Source organism: Elephas maximus, chromosome 18 (assembly GCF_024166365.1).
Source record: "Elephas maximus indicus isolate mEleMax1 chromosome 18, mEleMax1 primary haplotype, whole genome shotgun sequence".
Classification (NCBI taxonomy): domain Eukaryota; kingdom Metazoa; phylum Chordata; class Mammalia; order Proboscidea; family Elephantidae; genus Elephas; species Elephas maximus.
In genome coordinates, this window is record NC_064836.1 from 14725845 (window position 1) to 14743295 (window position 17451).

Consider the following 17451-nt stretch of genomic DNA (forward strand, 5'->3'; position numbering starts at 1 on the left):
CCCTGCTTGAAGGAGTCAGAGGCATGACTAAGCCGAAGCAAGAGCTAATGCCAAAAATGGCAAATTCGTGTTTGTTTGGGGGTACAGGTCTGTTTTTCAAACTTATATTTTGCTCAGGCCAGTATTGACTTTGGTCTGTTTTCCTTAAACATGCTGTGAAGGGAACGTAAGTGCTGTGGTTAAGAGCACAGACTAGGACTCAACCCTGGTTCTGCCCCTTACTAGCTGACAAGGTACTTACCCTCTTTGTAGCTCAGTTTCCCTAGTTGAAACTGTAGGTAATAATAGTAGGGTTGTTGGAGGATTAAATGAGTTAATGTATGTAAGATACTTGGAACAGAGCCTAGCACGTCAAACAAACAAACAAAAACTCATTCCTGTGAAGTCGATTCTGACTCATAGTGACCCTATAGGACAGAGTACAACTGCCCCATAGGGTTTCCAAGGAGTGGCTGATGGATTTGAACTGCCAACCTTTTAGTTTGCAGCCAAACACTTAATCACTTAACCGCTGTACCACCAGGGCTCCCAGAGCCTGTCACAATATATTTATTGTAACTACCAACCAAAAAAGATAGGGGAGGAATCCATGAAGGGTTGTTTGGTAAGGAGAAAGCCCAGTTTGACACTTTATGAATGTGTGCAGTTGTTCTTTTGTTCAGATAGCAAATATTTATTGAATATTTATTATTACAAGACCGCATAAGCTGGGGTGGCTGTTGACTGTCTAGAGGGGGAGACAGACAGGTGAATGGACAATTAATGAGAGCAGAGTGATAAGAGCTGTGGTAGATGCCATGGGAGCTTTGAAGAGAGTGTATAGCCCAGAGGGAGTTGGGGAAGACCTTCTAGAGGAAATCATTGAAATGAATCCTGAAGGAGTATAATTTAGCCAAGAAAGAGTGGGATGGTGGGGTGGGGGGTTCATTGTGTTTGGAATGTACAGTGTTTCTGAGGACTGGCAGACAGAGCCCAGATCACCAAAGGCCTTGCCATGTTGTGTCTAGGGGCAGTGTGAAGCTATTGAAGGGTCATAGGCAGAAATTGGTGGGAGGGGGTCTCTCTGGGTCTCAGTGTAGACAGGAGATTGAAAGGTGGGACAGGAGACAAGGAAACCGTTTTTGGAGCTTGTAGTAGTCTAGTGTGGCAGTAGGGATGGAAAGAAGAGGACAAATTCAAAAGACGTTTAGAAGTTAGAATCAATAAGACTAGGTAATGAATTAGAAGTGGAAGACATAGGAACTGAAAGAGTAGAGGATGATTCTAGGGCTCCTGGTATAGGAACTTTAGGGGTAGGAAATATTCTCTGATTGAGGAAACACAGGAGAAGGACCAAGTTTGGTGGGGCATGGGGGGGATGGTGATGAGTTTAGTTTTGGACACATTGAGTTCCAGGTGCCTTTGGGAGGTTCCAACTAGAGGGGACCAATTGGCAGTTGGATTTATGGGAGAGGACTAGGCTGGGGCAGAGCTTTGGGAGTCAGCATTGAGGTTGATGTCATGGTGTAGATGTGGTCCTCCAAGCGGCATTGTTGAGTGAGAGGGAGGCCAAGGACAGATCTGGCATGCAAGGGGCAGGCAAGCACAAGGGGCCTGAGAGGGAGAAGCCAAATATGTAGGAGTAAACCCAGAGAGAGATGAGAGATGACCCCAAAACAAAAAGAGAAAGGAATTTCAAGAAGGGAAGTATCCAGCATAACTAGATGATGCCCGGCTACCACCACCGACTGCTCTGACAGGGTTCATAATAGAGCGTCCTGGACAGAGCAGGAGAAAAATGTAGAATAAAATTCTAAGTCACAGAAAAAGACCAGACTTACTCATGTGACAGAGACTGGAGGAACCCTGAAAGTATGACCCCTGGACACCCTTTTAACTCAGTACTGAAGTCACTCCTGAGGTTCACCCTTCAGCCAAAGATTAGACAGGCCTATAAAACAAAGAATAACACACATAGTTCAACCATGTATGTGAGACTAAATGGGCACGCCAGCACAAAAGCAATGACGAGAAGGCAAGAAGAGACAGGGAAACTGGACGAATGGAAATGGGGAACCTGAGGTCGAGAAGGGGAGAGTATTGACACATCGCAGGATTGGCAACCAATGTCACAAAACAATTTATATATTAATTGTTAATGAGAAACTAATTTGCTCTGTAAAAAAAAAAAAGAAGGGGAAGTAGTCAGCAGTGTGAAACGTAGCAGAAATGACGGGTAAGATCTGGATTTGGAAGTGAACACAGTCAATACCAAGCTGTGGGGGTCATTGGTATTCATGGCAAGGAACCAGTTCCATTGGATTGAGGAGCAGGTGGGAGGGGAGACAGATATGTAGCTGGGCTGGGAAGGAGAGAGGACTGCAGGATGTACAGTTGAAATAGTCAGGTTTTTGTTGGTTTTTTGAAGATGAGAGATACCTGAGCAATCTCTATGTTGACAGGAGAGGTCTTACGGAAGGAGAGACTGAAGACTCTGATGAGGAAGGGGAATTCTCATTGTAGTGAGGTAGTGAGCAGGTGAGGGGCTGAGGTCCAGAGGTCAGCATTGCTCTTGGTCAGGAAGAGGGTCACCTCCTCTGGGAGACAAGAGTGAGTGTTGTGGTTGGAAAAGGTACAGGCTAGGTGGTGATGGAAAGCTGACAGGAGTTCTCACTTGATGCCACTTTCTGTAGGGACAAAAGGGGAGGCTGTTTACTGAGGGTAGTGGGCGAGGGGGAAAGGGCTGGCTTGAGGAGGACAGTACACGTTTGGCTCAGGGCAGAGGGAGGCTCTGAGTGGGAAGGTGTGGGTGACTTGGCTGGTGTAGTGGAGGCACCGGCTGAGGTGGGAGGCTCTGAATTTGTACTGGCAGTACCCCCAGTGGTTGTGATTTATTTTCCCTCCAGTGGTCTTCCCTTCTAGTAGCCAGAGGGTAGAAGTGGAGCTGAAGGGCTATCAGACTGATCTGGGGTTGGGGGGTTGTTAGGTAGCTGTTAAAAGGTCAAGTATGACAAAGGAGTTGGGGGTTTGGGCCAGAGAGTGTTCAAAGGTTTTGACCTTGGAATCTTGGCTGGCAGAGAAGGAGGTGGAGGAGGGCGGGCTGGTCCATGAGGGTGAAGGTGTGATGCCACTGAAGCAACCTGAGGACTAGGATGCTTGTCCTGCCTCCAGAGTGATGAAATGGGGGAGGAAGAGAGAGAGAGAGTGGCTTGGCTGTGAGAGGACTGCAGGGGAAGGAGAGCTGCAATGAAAACCTGGAGTGGACCCAGTGCCCTCGGACTGGTTGGGTTCTGGGCAACCAGAGAGGACCAGCTGGCAGTGGGATTTATGGGAGAAAGGCCTGGGCTGGGGTAGAGCTTTAGAAGTCAGCACTGAGGGTGAGATCATGAATGTGGATGTAGTTCTCTAAGGGGCGTGTGTCGTGGGGTGGGAGTAGCCTGTCTGCCATGGAATAAAGGGGGAGAAGGGGTGAAAGAAAAGAGAACCTGAGTAATACGGAGTTGAGAGTGGGAAAACTAATGGATGACCAGAGCCCTAAACATTTGGATGCTGTGAGGCTTGGTGGTGTATTAGTTTCCTGTGGCTGCTGTAATAAAGGACCACAAACTGGGGCGCGGGAGGGGGGGCTTAAAACAACAGAGCTGTGTTGTGTCACAGCTCTGGAGCTTAGAAGTCTAAATTCGGGGTGTCAGCAGGGTCATGCTGTCTCTGAAGGCTCTAGGTGAAGATCCCTCCTTGTCTGCCCCAGCTTGTGGCAGCCCCATGTGTTCCTTGATTTGTGGCTGCATCACGCCAGTCTCTGCTTCTGTCTTCACATGGCCGTCTTCCCTTCTGTGTGTCACTTCTCTTTTTATAAGGGCATCAGTCATATTGGATTAGGCCCTACCCTATTCCAGTGTAACCTCATATTAATGCAACTAATTATACCTCATAAACTCAATTTCCAAACAAGGACACATTCACCGGTACCCAGGATCAGGACTTCAACATATCTTTTTGGGAGACATGCTCAGCCCACAACAGTGGGTTGGTTACCTAGCGTTCAGGTTCAAGGAGAAACTCTGGTATCAAATGGTAAACCATCGGTTGTCACCAGAGCACATAAACGTCCATACACAAGACCTGGAGTTGTCCTCGCATCAGTTCTTGGGTTCTTGTGCATCTTGAGATTGGAATACTTTTAGAGGTCATTCATTCAGCAGACGTTCGTGTGCGTGCGATATGCCAGACACTGTCCAGCAGCTCACGTTTGTTTTGCACATCTCCAACTTATGAAGTGCTTTTGTAGACATTGTTTCATGAATTCATTAAAACAGTCCTGCGATGTAGGTAAGCCAGGTGATATGGTGACATCTGACTTTTAGAAATAGACCCAAAGAGTGGATGTGACTGTCCAAGGTCACAACACTACTAAGAGACAGAGCTGGGGCTAGAACCTGGGTCTGTGGACCCCAAATCCAATGTCCTCCCCACCATGCTGTGCTGCCTCTGCGTGTGCCAGCACTAAGCTTAGGCAGCGATGGGCAGGCACAGCCTTTAGCATGTTTTACACAGCACAGCCCCCAGCTCTGTGCTTCAACATCATCATTCCCATGAAATGTCGTTTCATATATTCCACAAATGACCTTGCTTCTAGATTTCTGTAAGGAGAAAGGACTTTCCCACAGGTACTTATGGTCCATTTGTCTATAGCAGAGCCTCACCTGGTCAGCCTTCGAGTCAGCAGCTGCCCTCTTGCCTTCCTCGTCAGTAGTCTGGACATCTTCACCAGGCACCCCCCTGCCTCCTCTTCATTCAACAGATATTTATTGAACATCTGCTATGTACCAGGCATTGCTGTAGGCACTGAGGATGCAGTAGTGAATGAAAACAAAGCCCCTACTCTCGTGGAAGAGTCCTAGGGTAGTGCAGATGGTTAATGTGCTCAGCTGCTAACTGAAAGCTTGTAGGTTTGAGTCCATCCAGAGGCACCTTGGGAGAAAGCCCTGGCGATCCACTTCCGAAAAATCAGCCACTGATTTTGGGGAACAGTTCTACTAATGGGGCACAGTTGTGCTCTGACACACATGGGGTTGCCATGACTTGATGGTAACTGAAACTGGTCCTCTCACAGAGATTGCATCCTAGCTGGTAGGGGGAGACAAACATGAGATAAATGAGTACACAGTGTATCACGTTGTGATGAGCGCTAAGAAGCAAAATAAAAGCAGAGTGAGGGACAGAGCGTGGTGGGTGGTCAGGAAAGGGCTCTCCAATAACTGAGAGAATGAACCATGGGGATGTTTGGGGCAGAGCATTTTAGGAGGAGGGACAGGTAGGCGAGAAGGCCCTGAGGTAGGCACGCGCTTGGGATGTACAAGGAGCCACAAGGAGTGCAGTGTGGCTGGAGTGGAAGGAACAAGGTGGAGCCTGTAGAAGAGTCGAAACCGGGGAGATGGGGTAGGGGCAGGAGAGTGGGGAGGGAGTGAGGAGGGTTCCAGATTAAATAGGGAAACCCTGGTGGCATAATGGTTAAGAGCTGTGGCTGCTAACCTAAAAGGTTGGCAGTTTGAATCCACCAGGTGTTCCTTGGAAACTGTATGGGGGCAGTTCTACTCTGTCCTATATGGTCACTATGAGTCAGAATCGACTCGTTGGCAGTGGGTTTTTGGCTTTGGTTAGTGGGCCAGGAAAAGGACTTTTGATTTTTTTTTTTTTTTTTTTTGAGTGTGATGGGAAGTCATTAGAAGGTTTTGTGCAGATGAATGATACCTTTTAAAAAGATCACTCTGGCTGCTGTGTGGAAAGTAGCTGTGAGCAAGGGTCTGCACAGGGTCTAGTGAGGAAGCTGTTGGAGCTCCCCAGGGTCAGGTGATGGTGGCTTGGAGTGGGGCGGGGTGGAGGGGAATGGTGGAGGCGGTGACATGGCTGGAGTCTAGATTTGCTTCAAAGGTAGAGCCACAAACCTTCCTGATGAATTGGATGTTGGCCCTGACAGAAAGGGAACAGCCAAAGCTGGCTCCCAGGACCTTGGCCTGGGCAACTAGAAAGAATAAGTAGCTACTGAGTTGAGGAAAATGGCAAGTGGGGCAGATATTCGGCAAGGGTGGTGGGGGGGAGGGGTGGCGGTGGTGGAAATCAGCTGGGTTTTAGTCACATTAAGCTTGCAATGGCTATTAAACATCCGTGTGGAAGTGCCAAAGAAGCAGTCAGATGCGTGATTTTGGAGTCCTGGGGAGAGATCCAGACTGGAGTCATCAATATAGGTAGGATTTAAAACCATGATGCTGGACCATCTGTAAGCAGAGCTTCAACTGGGGAAAAGTCTATTCAAAGAGTGAGATGGGATGAGTTGGATTGGAGGATGACAGGGCCCTGTAAAATGAAGAGCTAGCGGGGTCCAGGAGAAGGAACTGGGTTGTTCAGCCTTTAGTGTGCCAGGGCCCTGTGTGGGCAGCAGCCAGTCCCCCCTCTCAAAGGTAAGTCTGTGAATACATTTAAAAATCAAATTAAAAATCCTGTCCAGCACCAGACTTGCTGGCCTGACAGAGACTGGAGAAACCCTGACAGTATCCCCCCGGACACTCTTTCAGTTCAGTAATGAGGTCACTCCTGAGGCTCACCCTTCAGCCAAAGGTTGAACAGGCCCATGGAACAAAACAAGACTAAAGGGGTGTACCAACCCTTGGGCGGGGACTGGAAGAAAGGAAGGAACACGAAAGCTGGTAATACGGAACCTAGGGTGGAGAAGGGAGAGTGTTGACATGTCGTGGGGTTGTTAACCAATGTCATACAACAATGTGTGCACTGTCTGGTGAGAAACTAGTTCTGTAAACCTTCATCTAAAGAATAAAAAAAAAAAAAAATCCTGCCCAGCAAGGGGCCCTGGTATTACAGCTGTTTTGTGAGGCAAGAACATGGGAACCTTGTGGCCTCCGGGTACCCAGGGCACCCGTGAAGATCTCCAACTGCCTGAGCAGATGGAGGGGTGGGTGGTGGGCAGTGGGCACCGACCAGAGTGGGCAATGCTGTGATGCCTGCTGAGTGGGCGTGCAGTGGGCCAGGGGCTGCAGGGGTAGGCACACCAGCAGGCTAACTGCTTTTCCACGTGGCTCCTATGTGGTCTTCACTCTGTCCCTGAGGTATCCAGAGGGCGGGGAGGAGTCTCTTCCTGCTGCGTGTAGACTACCAGGCCCAAAGACTCTTGGGTGAACTGACTGGTTCGGGGTGACAATGCGGAAAATGGTTGTTACTGTGACAGCTTTATGCCCTTGTTTAGAACTTGCCGCTTTCTAGAGTTTGTCACATGTGTTGTCTGGTTAATCTTAACAACATATCTGTGAAGTAGGCAGAGCAGGTATTATTATCTCCATTTTACAGACAGTAGACTGAGGACTAGGAGTCCCACGGTGGTGCAAACTGCTAACGTGCACTGCTGCTAACCAAAAGGTTGGAGGTTCGAGTCCACCCAGAGGTACCTCGGAAGAAAGGCTTGTTGATTAACTTCTGAAAAATCAAGCATCGAAAGCCCTGTGGAGCACAGTTTTTCTCTGATACACACGGGATCACCATGCGTTGGAATCATCACCTCAACAGCAACTAGTAGCTTGAGGTATGGAGGAATCAAGAAACAACCTGCCTGTGGGTACTCAGCCATTAAATGCAGAGAGAGGACTAGATCCGTGTTCCTAGACTCTCCACAAGACCAAGCTGAGAACTGAAGTCAACTGAAACTGCTAGGGCCCATTTTATGCACCATCCACAGGGAGCAGCCTTGCCTCAGCCAAGGGAGGGAATGCTATCTCTTGGTTGGCGTTTCTCCTTCAGTTATATGGCTTTTGTGACCTGAGCTGGCCTTCCAGGGATGGCTGTGGCCCTTGGGGTCCCAAGGAGAGAGCTGAGAGGAAAGGGGTCTTCCAGCCATGGGGAAGCCCTGCTCTGTCAGCTGACCCCCCAGACCCAGAGGCTGTTGGTTGTATGATCCCCATGGTGGTTCCGCCCTGGTTTCTGGGCATGAATAGAAGGTATTCTTCTCTCTAGTAAACAGCCCCACATGGCTCAGCAAGCGCCGGCGATTACTAGCATCTATTTTTAATTCATAAGCCTCCCCACGGCCCACACCCTGGCCATTGTTCGGAGCTCACCAGCTGGCTTTTGGACCGGAGTGGGCCCAGGCAGGGGTTGAGTTACCGAAACACCCTGGAGGCAGCTTAAATGGCCAAGCTGTCTTGGAAAGACTCACCCTACCCCCACCTAAGAAAGTAGGGGACTTAGAACCCCAACAAGAACAGGGGTGCAACAGAGGTGCAGAGGGAGGCTCCTGGTCCAGTGAAGCAGGCTTACCTTGGTGATGAAGTTTGGTGGTAGTTTGGTCATCATTTGATCCCACCAGATTCAGCTTTCTTCCAGGTCGTGCCTTAAATTCTTTCCCTACAAAAACAAATTGTCGTCTCTGCCCCACCATTCTGCCTTTTGTATGTTTTTGTATGACTTGTATGTGTAAGGTGGATAAAAAAAATTGTAACCACTTGTTGCCTTTTGGGGCATTGGCCCGGGACTGGAGAGTGAGGTGAGCTCTGGGCTCCCCATGGGTGGGTGTGTTGTCTTAGCCTCGGGAAAACGCTGGCCTGGATGGGGGCTGCCGAGGGAGTCTCTGATTGTGGAGTGGAAGTGGAGTTGACTCCGACTTTCTGTTTTTTGCTAAACAGTGACTCCTGGAAAATGTGTACTCTCTCGGAAAAATCTAGCAACTCTTCCCTCCTGCCTTCATCCCCAATGCCCCCGCTTTTAGGGAGGGGATTAGCCCTTGCGAGGGTCGGCAGCTTGTACTCTGTTGCTATCTCTTCTGTGTCTGACTCGGCCATCACTTGCCTCTCTGCCTTGCTCAGAACCTCTGCCAGCTGTGACTGCATTCCCGGGCTAGCTCGGCCCAGCTTGCACCTCCGGCCTGTGCAAGGTGCATCCAGGTGGAGGGTCTCAGGAGGGTGACGGTTGGAGGGGAAGAGCAAGCAGCTGGTTCGAGGCCCACTTTGCCAGCCTAGCCCCTGCCCTTCCCCTTGTAGGCAGTGTGGCTGATCTCCTCTGAGGGTGAGGAGGGGATGGGGTGGGAGCCGGGAGCATCAGGTCGGCCTTTGGGGACCAGCGTGGAGGTGCTCAGTTGTGGGAGGCCTTCTATAGCCAGGCTAGGCTGCTGCCCCCTGGCTTAGAAGGGAGGGTAGGAGAGAGGGCCAACGTCTCCACCAGGGCTGGTGGGGCCTGAGGGGGGGAAGGCAGGGAGGTGATGTCACCACTGGCTGCTTTCTTGTGGCTCACGGAGCTGTTATCTCCAGGACCCAGACAGGGAGAGTGGGGGAGTTTGGCTCATCACCTAGACCAGAGCCCACCCTGACACCCTGTCCTCTTGGGACACTCCCCCACCAGATTTACCCAGCAATGAGATTTCTTCTCTGCCCTGACATAAGTAAGCAAACCTGTTTATGCTGAGGGATGGCGAGTGAGGGGCCTCCCTTAGCCATAGGCCCTTGCCAAGGGCCACTGGTTTGTTTATGTCTGGGAGCCTGCAGGGTGGGGCCAGCTCTGCTGAAGAGGCTTCTAAACATGTCTCCTCGGCAACTGGGAGAGGCCAGGCCGTTCCACCACGGAGCCCCCTATGTGTCTGAGCTCGTAGGCCAGGGTGCATGGGAGGCCACTTCTGCACATGCTTGGGCCCATGCCAGCCTGGACTCACACCCAGGCTTTCTGTCGGGAGCTGGGAGGACAGATGCCTTCTCTGTCATGGAAAGGTTCCTGGGCCACAGGCAGAGCCAGCAGGCCTCAAAGAGGCGGTGCCACTCCTGCCAGCCCACTTTCCAGGCCGGGCTGGGTACTCTGGGAGTTGCCAGGAAGCAGGGCTCCCTATCTAGGTGATTAAAGGGCCCTATTTCCTAGAGGCCTTCAGGCCTCACCATAGCAGAAGACCTCGTTGTGCCTGGCAAGTGAAAAAGTTCTTCCTTTAGTTTGATTTGAATTCCTCATATTCAGGTGAAACCCCTTTCAGAGGTCCTGTCCAATCAGGAGTCGTCCTTAGATGGTGCAAACATTGAACACGCTCAGCTGCTAACCGAAAGGTTGGTGGTTCGAGCCTGCCCAGAGGTGCCTCAGAAGAAAGTCCTCGTGATCTACTTCTAAAAAATCAGCCACCTGAAAACCCAGTAGAGCGCAGTTCTGCTCAGACACATGTGGGGTTGCCGGGAGTCAGAATCAGCTAGACAGCAACTGGCTTTTACTGGTCCAGTCAGGAGTCGAGTCAAAAAATGAAGCCCCTGCCCTTTTCCTGAAGCTGTGACGCCCAAGACATGAGCAGCACCATCCTCTCGGCTTTTGGAACAGACTTGTGGGCTCAGTGAATTGTCCCAGCAGGCAACTGGTCTCTGGAATTTTCCTTTATTCTTTTCCCATGACACCCTCGACTTTCTTTCTAGTTAGAATGGAGACCAGTGTTCTCTAAATTAGCCCTGGCTCCCAAGAGTGTAGATGTCCCTGGGGCACAGGGAGTAAAGTTTGATAATTTCCAAGTTACACGGCAAGAGGCTGTGCCTTCTTGCCACCCTCGTGTCTCAGCTCAGGCCAGAAACTTGTGGGAGATGCTTCTGGCTCGCTGTGGCCCTAGGGGCCGAGAGGGTGCTGGCCTGAGCACAAGTGATGGCCCCCTGCTCAGGTCTCCAGCCATCCCCCTTGCCTTGTCTACCTTGGCCCCAGTCCCCTCGGACGTGCTCCCCAGGCCAGAGCCGCTAACAGTCAGCAGCCAGAGCAGCTGCCTGTCCTTGGGTTGCAGACGGTGAGGAGCCGGAGCTGGCAGTGTGGGCTTGGGCCATGGGGGTTGGCACAGGCCTTCCCAGCCACTGTGCAGATCCCTCCCCGGGTTGGCCACATCCCTGAGATGTGACACTGGACCCTGGTCCCCTCTGGTGCCAGGTGAGGTAATGGAATACAATATCACAAACCTGATCCTGACTTCTCCCTCTTCTTCCTTTTCACAGGCACAGTTTGGGCTTTCTCTCCTTATACCCCAAGGGGCAGAGGGCTCTGAAATAGAGGCAGGGGTGAATGTACACGCCCTGCTGCCTTCCTTCCAGGCTGAAGTCGGGGGCTGGGATAATGAGCGCAGCTTCTGGGACAGCAGCTCTCTCCCACCTCCCTTCTTTCTCCAGTGAGTGGCACTGGAGATGTTCCCAGCAGGTTGTCCGGCTGCTCTTGGCTCCCCAGCCCATTTCCCACATCCTCCCAAGGCTGACTGAGATGCCTCCAGCTGCTTGTGTCCCCTTGGACCTCTCCCAGGTCTGGATATGGGCAAGTTCTCCCTGCATGCCTTTCTCTTTCTTTTAAAAGTCTCTCCAGATAGCCCAGCCAGGGACCCGAGCCGGGCCAGTATCCGTAGCTAGTAAATAATGCAGCGTGCTCGGCAAAAGCTCCCTCAGGTCCTGGAGATACTGTGACTAGGAGGCCTCCTCTGGGCAGCTGAGGAGACAAGTGCTCTGTAACATTAGCTTCATTACGTAAGGTTTCTTCCCTGCAGGAGAAGGCTGCTTCAGACTCAATATCATCTGGGCCTCACACCTGTCTACTAAGTCGTCCCTTTGGAAGCTTCTTGGCTGGCATCTGACGGTCAGTGGAATAGCATGCTAGTCTGCAGAGTGCTCTTACGTATGTTTCTCATTTAATCACATCAGCCCTTGGTAAGCTCTGAACCCTGAGTAAGCAGGACCCCACATGGCTTCTGTGCTTCCATCCTCTGCTTTTAGAAAGGAATCATTCTGAAATTAGAACTGGTTGCTGTCAGGTGGATTCTGACTCAAGGCGACCCTACAGGACAGAGTAGAACTGCCCCACAGAATTTCCAAGGCTGTAAATCTTTACAGAAGCAAACTGCCACATCTTTCTCCCCTGGAGCGGCTGGTGGGTTTGAACCCTTGACCTTGTGGTTAGTACCCGAGCGCTTAATGACTGTGCCACCAGGGCTCCTTTGTTTTAAATTATTCTGGACAAATAGAGTGAGGTAGAGGGTGCCCTAAGGAGCCCTGGTGGCATGATGGTTAAGTGCTCAGCTGCTAACCGAAATGTTGGTAGTTTTAACCCATCCAGCCTCTTCACAGGAGAGAGACCTGATGATCTGCTCCCGTAAAGAATATAGCCTAGGAAACCCTACGGGGCAGATTTCTGTCACACAGGATCACTAGGAGTCTGATGACACCTAACAACAGCAGGACACTCTGCTTCTTAAAAATTGCCCCCAAAGGAGATGGTCACTTTCTCCTGGGCCTGTTCCTAGGAGTGACTATGAAAGGCATGAAACTATTAGTCTTTTCTACCTGTACAGCACAAATTTTAATTTGCCTAAAGGTGACCTTGGAAACCCTGGTAGACAGTGGTTAAGAGCTATGGCTGCTAACCAAAAGGTCGGCAGTTCAAATCCACCAGGCACTCCCTGGAAACTCTATGGGGCAGCTCTACTTTGTCCTATAGTATTGCTATGAGTCGGAATCAACTCGACGGCAATGGGTTTGGTTTTTTTTTGGAAAGGTGACCTAGAGTCCTTGGGTAGTGCAAAGGGTTAATCGCTTGACGACTAGCTGAAAGATTGGTGGTGTGAACCCACCCAGATGCTCCTGGCAGTCTGCTTCCAAAAGGTCATGACTTTGGAAACCCTATGAAGCAGTTCTGCTCTGCACACATGGGGTCACTGTGAGTCAGAACCAACTTGATGACAACTAACAACAACAAAGGTGACCTAGGTGAGAGGCTGTCCATCCCAAAACCTGTTGGCATAGAGTCAACCCAGACTCATGGTGACCCCATGTGTGTCAGAGTAGCACGGTGCCCCATAGGGTTTTCAGTGGATGATTTTTTCAGTAGATTGCCAGGCCTTTCTTCTGAGGTTGCGGATAGATTCCAACCTTTTGATTAACAGCCAAGCACATAACTGCATCTCCCGAAATAGGAGTGTCTGTGGCATTAGGTCCGCAAAGGACCAGGGGGCGAAGAAATGCGTTGTTTCCCTGGCAGCAGCTGCAGTGGGGAGGCATGTTGTGTGCACCTGGGAGTGGCCCCACAGCTTCCCCTGCATCCGCCAGTCTGGCCCTTTCTGTCTTCCTTCCCAGCTCATACGGCTGTGTGTCTCCACCTGCTCCTAGGAATACTGACCACTCTCCCAAGCCCCATTCCCAAGAGGACTTGGGAGCATTGGGGAAGCTGCCTGGCCTTTCAAGGAGGAACCCTACCTGGGAGATTTTCACAGCACATTTGGGGCCTGCGGTTTTTTGAGGCCTCACCTTGTATTCTAAGCTACTAAATTTAGCTGTTTTTCAGCATTGTTCTTTGCTCCTAAAGCCTGTGACTTCTTGGGTTTCCCACCCTTCAGAATGTGTGGTTTATACTTTTTTTTTTTTTTTTAATGAGAAAGAACTATAAGTAGAAAGATTTTTTTAAAAGGGGCTGGGGGAGGACAGAAGAATAATAAAAAGGGCAAAGGAAGAGGAAAGGAAAAATGTAATGCTTGAAGAGTGTGTTAGTTACCTGGGCTGCTGTAACAAATACCACAGGTGGGTGGCTTTAACAAACAGAAATTTATTCTCTCACAGTTTAGGAGGCTAGAAGTCTGAATTCAGGGTGCCGGCTCCAGGGGAAAGCTTTCTCTCTCTGTTGACTTTTGGGGAAGGTGCTTGTCTCTTTTCAGCTGTGTTCCTGGTTCCTTGCTGATCTTCACGTGGCCTCCATCTTCCCCTGTTTGTGCTTCCATCTCTGTGCCTCATCTACCCTTTATATCTCAAAGGCCCGACGCTGATAATGACCTCGTTAATGTAACACTGAAAACCCTGTTCCCAGATGGGATTACTCACATGCATAGGGGGTAGGATTCACAACACATATTTTGGGGACACACTTCAACCCATAACAAAGCGTGTTAAAGAAAGAAAGGGCGTGGCATAACGTATAAGGAAGTGGAAGAAACAGGAAGGCTGTGGAGGAAAAACTACACTCGGGAGCCCGGTGAAAGAGAGGGCTCAAACCTGCCGGAGGTGCCAGGGAAGAGCTCTGTGCATGGACCTGGCCAGCCTCCTGCCTCCCCTGCAGGGTGGCCGGAGCCCACCTGCCTCCCCCAGGCTCAGGCTCAATGTGGAAGAGTAGACAGAGCGAAGCTGGAAACTGCCAGTGCTCAGCAGCTAGTCCTGTGAATGGACAGTGACTGCCCTGCTTCGGCTGACATGTGGCCTGTCTCAGCCAGGCCAGAGAGGAGGCAGCAGGGAGTGGGGGTAGACGGGACCTAGTAGGACGTACACAGGACTGGCTTTTACGCAGCTGCACCTTTTCTTTGCAGAAGGATAGTTGCTTTGTGGCTCACGTCCTTTCAGAGACTGTCGCTTTAGCTCTCACTGCAGGAGTCCCACGTCTGCCTGCCACTGTCTCGCCCTTGCTCCACCTGGCAGCCCCTTTTCTGGCTTTCCCTGTGCCAGGCAGGTCTTCCAGGTTCAGTCTGAGTGATGCACAAACCGGTATCGTTTGATGTGGATTGTGTGCGTGTGTGTGCACATACCCACTTGGTAGGAGGCCCTTGGGAATAGTCCTCTATTGAAGTAAAACCTACTGTGTGCCAGGCATTTTCAAGCACGTCGTCATTTTATCCTTGCCAAGGCCTTGGGGGAGTCCCTGAGTGTTGCAAGCAGTTAAGCGCTCTACTACTAACCAAAAGGTTGGTGGTTTGATCCCACCCAGAGGTACCTCAGGAGAAAGGCCTGGTGATCAGCTTCTGAAAGATCACAGCCTTGGAAACAGTTCTACCATGCATACATGGAGTTTCCATTAATCAGAATCAACTTGATGGCAAATGGTTTGATTTTTTTTTTTTAAGGCTCTGGGACAGAATTATCATTAGTACCATTTTGCAGCTAGGAAAACTGAGACTTGGCTGCAAAGGCTTAGCTTGTTTACCCTCCTCTCTTCAACCTCCTGATACTACAGATCCCATTCACCCGGGTCTCCATCAAGGCTGCTGCATAGCGGCAGCTGCCTCCTCTTGTAGTTGTGAAGACACGTGTGAAACCTCAGATTTCCAGTGCCCGCCCAGGCCATAAGCTGGCAGAGACAGGGTGAGGATTTATACCAGGTCTTCTGACTGCAGGGCACTCGGCTTTGCTACTCAAGGCCTTTGCCAGTGCCCAGGGAGCCCAGCCTTGGCATGTCTTCCTGCCAAACAGATTCAACTCAGCCAAGGCCTTCCAAGCTCCCCATACTTCACACACTCCTCCCATCGGCTCTGTGGTAGGAGGCCTACCCATTTTGCAGACATGAAAACTGAGTCTCCAAGCCTGTGGTGACTTGACCAAGGGTCCCATAGCAAATAAGTGGTAGAACTAGCACTCAAACTCAGGGAATTGATTTTCCCACCATGCCATGATACTGTGGGCTCCCTGCCCCCAACACCCAGAGCAGGTAGTTCTGTATCCTTGGCAGATTTGGGAACATCTCTTTGGTCCAAAGACGAGAACAGAATCATAGAGAAAAATGGATCTGTCTCCTGGCAGCTTGCCTGGTAGGCATCCCCCTGGTTCCTATTTGTTCCTCTTCTCTTAGCAGGCTGTTGGTTCACCCCTGGGCCCCTATCCTCTTTTCCTGTTGCTTAGTTTTTGTGGTGATGAGTAAGTTGTCCCTGGAGTGGAGTTGACTCTCTCACTAGAGAGAAGGCACGTGCCTTTCTTGGGGGAGATGCTCCCTGATGTCATCTTGGTGGTACAGCGTGGCCTCACTGGAAGCTCTTTTTGGGTCTTCACGATTCTGGGCAACCAGGGGAGCGAGACCTTCAGTACAGAGAGAGCCCCAGGGCTCAACTTACTCAGCCCCTTCCGTGCCTCTCCTGCTGCCTGCTGCTGCCTCTCCTTCTTTCTTTCCGCTCCTCTTTTACTTGTAAAGAAAAGTTAAAAACATTAGCTTAGTGGGTTAGAAAGGAGGGGGCAGGAAAGGGGTGTCAGGGAAGTGTGAGAAGACCAAGGTGTCTCCCTTGCTACGGGGGACAGAACAGCCATAGCCGGACTGTCCTATTTTGTGCCTAAAGTGAGATAGATCAGTCAGTCATTCTATAAACATAGATATTGAGGGTCAGTCTTCTGCCAGGCGCAGTGATGACGTGATGGTCCCTTCCCCCTGGTCGTTTAATGGGGGCAGTAAAACCTCTTTACAAATAACCATTATGCAACATGAACAGTTGTTGTCTTGCACCATGTTGTCCATTCCTCCATGTGGCGCCTCTATGTGTTACAGCATAGAACAGCTCTAGAGGGTTTTCTTGTATATAATCTTTATGGGAGCAGGTCGCCAGGCCTTTTCTCCTGCAGTGCGAATGCTGAAGTATAAAGCAGAAATTGAGTACCACAGGAAGGAGATCGTTTATAGGTGTGGGGAGCTGCTGGAAGTGTCTGAGTTGGTCCCAGAGCCTGGGGCCTGTGCAGTATGCTTTGCTGGACCCCTGTCCTCACAAACCCTGAGTCACTGGCCACCACAAATGTTTGTGAGGTTTCCGTGAGCCCAGGGTATGGGAGTCCTGCTCTTGGTGATTTTGGCTGTAGGCCCTGGCAGCAGAACCCCAGAGATAGCACTGGGTCTTTCTTATCTCTTTACGCCTTCTTGAGCTTGGGCCCACCCCATCTGTGGGATCCGTGTTGGCCCTCGTATTTAAGCCCGAGGTTGCCCTCCAGGCTCAAGTTGGTGCAGAATCAGAGTCCGCTTTGGCCAGTGATTCTGCCCTGGGAAGCTGTGGATAGAGAGCCCCAGCCGGCCCTGGACTCTGCCAGCCACGAGCGCCCCACTGTTTGCCGTCCTCAACTGTGGACACCAGACCCCCTCTGCTGGCCACTCACAGAACTTCCTGCGGGGACTGCCCAAATGAAGTCCAAGGAGGAAGGCCCTGCTGTGAGTTTTCCGTCATGTCATGTTTCGTCTTGGGTGTTTTGCCTGGGCAGCACTGGGGGACAGGGAGAACGGGGGAGTGGGAAGCAGAAGCTAGAGGAGAAGTGGCTGCAGTGGTGACCACAGCAGAATGCATTTCAGGGAGAGGAATTACCCTGGAGGAGCCCAGGGAGGCTGGCTGCTGTCTGATTTCTGCAGGCATTTATTGGAGTAGAGAGGAGGCCTGGTGGGCGGTGGTGGCTGAGGAGTCAGTGGGCAGGGCGGCAGGGAGGGGCCTTGGGGCCAAGCTGGCTGTGCCGGGATCTGTGAAGGACCCCCTCCAGGCTTCAGTCTTCTTGGTTTGGAGAGCTTCTCTACTCCCAGAATCCAGGCTAGGAGGCCCACTCCGTTTTGAGGCTGCAGCAGGGGGTCGGTGGGACTGTGCCTGGGCTGTGCTCTGTGACAGGGACTTCTGATGGTGGAGGCATTTCTGGCCAAGCACGGCGTGATGTGAGGGGCAGGCAGAGCTCCCATTTGAATGGGTGAATGATGCAGATGAACATGCCCCCAATGCTGCCA

The 17451-nt window shown here is 51.1% G+C and overlaps 1 protein-coding gene across 4 annotated transcripts in view; it reads left to right on the plus strand.

Moving 5' to 3' along the window:
• TMCC2 (transmembrane and coiled-coil domain family 2) overlaps nucleotides 1-17451 on the plus strand; it is a 44814-nt gene that overhangs the window by 15450 nt on the left and 11913 nt on the right. Inside the window, exon 1 of one of the 4 annotated variants that reach the window (XM_049858106.1) lies at nucleotides 16705-16896. The exons of the other annotated variants lie outside the window; for them this stretch is intronic. Coding sequence (XP_049714063.1) covers nucleotides 16870-16896 — 27 coding nt within the window. The 5' untranslated portion in view covers nucleotides 16705-16869. Of the gene's footprint in view, nucleotides 1-16704; nucleotides 16897-17451 lie in introns of those variants that run through there. 4 annotated transcript variants of the gene reach the window in all.